Source organism: Sinocyclocheilus rhinocerous, unplaced genomic scaffold (genome assembly GCF_001515625.1).
Source record: "Sinocyclocheilus rhinocerous isolate Xijiao unplaced genomic scaffold, SAMN03320098_v1.1 scaffold5941, whole genome shotgun sequence".
Classification (NCBI taxonomy): Eukaryota; Metazoa; Chordata; class Actinopteri; order Cypriniformes; family Cyprinidae; genus Sinocyclocheilus; species Sinocyclocheilus rhinocerous.
In genome coordinates, this window is record NW_015627187.1 from 154944 (window position 1) to 159776 (window position 4833).

The 4833-nt window shown below is 36.1% G+C and overlaps 2 protein-coding genes across 3 annotated transcripts in view; both read left to right on the forward strand.

The window, feature by feature from the left end:
- LOC107720833 (adhesion G protein-coupled receptor A2-like) overlaps window positions 1-2867 on the forward strand; it is a 33737-nt gene extending 30870 nt beyond the window's left edge. Inside the window, exons 4-6 of one of the 2 annotated variants that reach the window (XM_016528671.1) lie at window positions 1069-1141; window positions 1235-1306; window positions 2710-2867. In XM_016528671.1, the coding sequence (XP_016384157.1) occupies window positions 1069-1108 (40 nt within the window). In that variant the 3' untranslated portion in view covers window positions 1109-1141; window positions 1235-1306; window positions 2710-2867. The remainder of the gene's footprint in view (window positions 1-1068; window positions 1142-1234; window positions 1307-2709) is intronic. The other variant, XM_016528676.1, reaches the window with a different exon arrangement.
- LOC107720869 (adhesion G protein-coupled receptor A3-like) overlaps window positions 2801-4833 on the forward strand; it is a gene marked incomplete at its 5' end in the record, with an annotated part of 91183 nt that continues 89150 nt past the window's right edge. Inside the window, one exon of the mRNA XM_016528702.1 lies at window positions 2801-2873. Within this exon, the coding sequence (XP_016384188.1) occupies window positions 2801-2873 (73 nt within the window). The remainder of the gene's footprint in view (window positions 2874-4833) is intronic.

Here is a 4833-nt window from a genome sequence, read left to right on the forward strand (position 1 = left end):
TGAGCCCTTGCCTAGACAGTGCTATCTCCCCGGCTAGGGTCATAAGTAGATAGCCCAATCTTTTGTTCTAGGCAGCTTCACTGGAAGGTTTACCTGGTTATTAGGCTAACTGTGTGGGATTAGCTGTGTGACAGCTCGGTGATTGCTTCCCTTCTTAGGGTTTTTAAGTAGCGGTCTCCTTGAGCCCTTACCTAGACAGTGCTGTCTCCCCTGCTAGGGTTGCAAGTAGACAGCCCACTCTTTGTGGTCTGGGTATTTTCAGTCAGTCCCCCTTCTGGTAGCCCTTCCTAGGTGCATAGTTATCTGTGGATATCTGTGTGCTAGCTCAGTGTCTGCTCCCCTTTTTCAGGGTCTTTAAGTAGCGGTCTCTTTGAGCCCTTGCCGAGACAGTGCATTTCTGCCAAGTTGTGTGAGCGGCCTGTGGCGTCAGTAGCATGGCCCCTTTCTGAGGAAAGGCTTTGTTTATGTCTGTCGCTTCCTTGGTGCTCTCCCACCAGGTGGACAGGCATGCGCCTCGGCACGGCGTGTTTGGATTTCGTTCCCCAATGTGCCCCCTAGGGCGCATGGTTGAGTTCCTTTGAAGGGGAACGTCTCGGGTTACTCATGTAACCATGGTTCCCGAGAGGGAACGAGACGCTGCGCCCCCTTGCTATGCCTTCGGCCTGCCTGTCTACGTCTCCTTCAGACAGCAAAGAGGATGACATATTCAGCAGGAGCCCTTTTATACTTCCGGGCATCCCGCCTATGACGTCATGGGCCAGGTGGGCCAGTAGATTGGCGTTGTTTCACAATTGCTTCAGACACCGGTCATGCAGGCTGCATTCCCCAATGTGCCCCCTAGGGGGCGCAGCGTGGAGTTCCCTAGAAGGGGAACCATGGTTACATGCGTAACCTGAGACGTTTTTTTTTTTATTGTAAAAATGCAGAAAGTTTTCTGTTAGGGGTAGGGTTAGGAGTAGGGGTGGGTTTAGGTTAAAAAGTGTAAACTATCTGTATATAAAAACAATAGAAGTCTATGTAATGTCCCCATTTAGATAGCTAAGTAAACGTGTGTGTGTGTTTGTGCAGGGATCTTTTCCAACAACAGGATTGGCTGTTTCTCTGCTGATATGTTTCTTGATCTCGGCCGTCTCTCCAAACTGTGAGTCTTTATTGAACACAGGGAGCTGTATGTTCTAGCTGTGTTTTAATGTTACTGGGATAGGTTTGTGCATAACGTCTGTGTGTCTTTCAGGAATTTGTCTGGGAATATCTTTTCCACGCTGCCGGAGGGTTTGTTCACACACGCCCCGTCTCTCAGAGCGCTGTAAGATTTCTGCACTGATTTCTACTGTTTAAATGGGTGGTTATGAATGTAACACTTTTTGTCTGAGCGTCAGTAACTCAGTGGTTGTTTGTGCTAGATCTCAAACTTTGATAAACGGTGGCCACATTTGTCCTCTACAAATAAAATTCACTTGGACGCGTGCTACACAATCACAGATTATGTGAGTTAATGTCAAACACCAAGAGATCCGTTGTTACAACCTACACCACTTTAATAAAGCTAAAACTGAAATTAATACAAGCTAAAGCTAAAAAGAGATATTGAAAAAATATAGTAAAAATGCCAACAAAATTACAAAAACGTTAATTACTAAACTGTAGTATTCTTGTTAAATTTTTTGTTAATATTTGAATTTAATTTAATATTTTATGTTTTTGCTTTAATTTTAGTTAGCTTTAGAAATTTTGATGGTTTTGTTAATATTTTGAATTGGATTTTATATTTTATGTTTTCACTTTAATTTTAGTTAGTTTTAGAAATTTTGATGATTTTATTAATATTTTTTTAATTGGATTTTATATTTTATTTTTCGCTTTAATTTGAGTTAGTTTTAGAAATGTTGACGGTTTTGTTAATATTTTGAATTGGATTTTATGTTTTCACTTTAATTTTTGTTAGTTTTAGAAATTGATGATTTTATTAATATTTTTTTAATTGAATTTTACATTTTATGTTTTCACTTTAATTTTAGTTAGTTTTAGAAATTTTGATGATTTTATTAATATTTTTTTAATTGGATTTTATATTTTATTTTTCGCTTTAATTTGAGTTAGTTTTAGAAATGTTGACGGTTTTGTTAATATTTTGAATTGAATTTTATATTTTATGTTTTCATTTAAATTTTAGTTAGTTTTAGAGATTTTGACGGTTTTGTTAATATTTCGAATTGGATTTTATATTTTATGTTTTCACTTTAATTTTAGTTAATTTTAGAAATTGATGATTTTATTAATATTTTTTAAATTAGATTTTACATGTTATGTTTTCACTTTAATTTTAGTTAGTTTTAGAAATTTTGACGGTTTTGTTAATATTTTGAATTGGATTTTACATTTTCTGTTTTCACTTTAATTTCAGTTAAATTTTTACTAATTTTGTTGTTTTTAACTATTAAGTTTGTCAGAATCTGTTGCCTCTAAACCGCAAGTGATTTATTACATTTATTTTGTTTAACTTTGTTCATTTGGACAGTTTTTGTTCTCTGTCAGTGCACTCAAAGTAATGCAGGGGAACTAGATGGATGCTATTATTCGTTACCAGCAGTAGAATTAATTAGAATAAAAGTAAAAGTAACTTCCCAAAGCAGCTCTGCAGAATCAGTTCAGATGTTGTCCTCATGCAATAGCGTCAGTGCGTTAAATGGATGATCGTGGTGTTTTCAGGCACGTGGGCACAGACTATCTGCTCTGTGATTGTCAGCTGCGCTGGTTGTTGTCGTGGATCAGATCTCAGGCGGTGCGTGTGGGGAATTAATCTGTATGCGTGTATCCGGCTCGTCTTCATGGACTGGAGCTGCGCAGTCTTCAGGAGCAGCAGTTCACCTGCGGTAAGACTTCACTGATGTTCACCAGCCCTACAATCACGTCAAAGCATTAAACAGAGAGCTGTTTTGTTACTTGGGGGATCAACATAAGGAAGGAATTCAGAAAGCATGAATCATGTCCACTGATGATGTTGTATTTGCATGTGTTATACACTCAAAATCACTGAAGGGAATCAGGTGATGCACAAACACAATTCCATAGTATGCCTCATCTGCATAGCAGGAGTTTGCATTGACAAATGGACAAAAATGTAACTCTAAAATCCTTTTCCCAGTTAAAGTGCTGCGAATGCTGCATGCATCTCCTCTGAAGTGAAAATTAATGTTAACAGAACAGCCTTGTTTATGTAGAATGCAAAAAAAAGAATGTTGATTTCTTTCGAGTTTTACATTTTTATAATAAAAAATACTATTATTGCACCCCCCCCCATTTTTCTGTAAAAATTTATTTAGTAAAAACAGGTTTCGCACACTAATGACGCCGTATTTGCATGTACTGTGTGCGTTATTTTAGTGTGCACGCTTACATTTTTCCCGGTTAAAGTACTGCAAATATGGCATGCATTAATGTACAGCCTTGTTTGTATAGAATGCTGAAAGATTATTTTTTATAAATTAAATAAAATATTTTGCTGTTTCAACCCTTTGCACTTTTATCCCACATTTTGCACTATTACAATTAAAAATATATATATTATTGCACAAACATGCCCACATTTTTGAGTGAGAATATATTCAGTAAGAATGAATTATGCCCACTGATGAATTTTTGTTTGCATGAGTTGTGTGCATTTTTTAGCATGCAATTCAAGAAATTCAGAAAATCCGGTGATGCACAAAAACACCCATGTTTTTCTCAGTTAAAGTGCTGTGAATGCTGCATGCATCTCCTCTGAAGTGAAAATTAATGTTAATAGAACAGCATTGTTTACATAGAATGCAGTTGCATGTGCATTGACGAAAGGAAAAAATGTGAAGTTTTTGGATCTTTTTGCATGAGCCTTGTGCATAGTCATTGTAAAATATATAGCCAGCTGCACATCAGCTGTAAATACATGTAAATATTTCTAGATAAACACACAGATGTTTTATCATATTGCTGTAGCTGCTGTTCTGTGCTTTACATTCAGTGTAACGGCACTTCTTAAGTGCTCTTAACTAACAGTTCTGTATCTCATGGCCTTATGTGGCTTGCTGCTTGATTTAATGTCAGCAGAAGAACTCATAATGCTATAAAGTGTGTGTGTCATATAGAGGTGAATTGGCAGAGTGTGTTAGTGATTTCTGGCACAGCTGGATCGTCTTTTACAGCATTACAGTGGTTATTCTCACAGCTTTAGCTTCAGTAGCTCACTTATGTTAAAAACACTAGTTTTTCTGTTCAAGTGTAATGCCACACATTTATTGTTTCTGTGCCACATAAATACTGCTCTCATCACAACAGTCATGTGTATTATCTAGTACAGCTCTGCACATTTTGTATGTGTCTCTTATTACTTCAGACGTTTGTTCTAATTGACCGTAAGTGCCCTGCGAAGTGGACATCACAGGATATTCTGCCAGTTCGAAGGGAACTGAGAACCACCGATCTAGTGGTTCTAGTTATTTTTGTAGTTTATTCGATATTTTCTGCTTAAATAGATGAAGTCGGCTACTTTATGTTAGTTAACTACTTTTCCTCAAGTGTTTCCAGAAGCTTTAGTTTAACTGCATATAAATGATGTGTAGATCATAAGCTGGGGAGATACAGATTCTGCAGTCCATTGTTATTTTAGCTTTATTTATATACTATCATATAATTTATTAAAATTTTGAATCTCAGTAAATCTGTCAAGAACGTATCCTCGTCTTACTTGATTATATTAAATAAAAATATATAAATAAAATAAAATTAAGCCTATTTTAGGAATATTTCAAAATATTTATTTATTTATTATTATTAATATATATATATATATATATA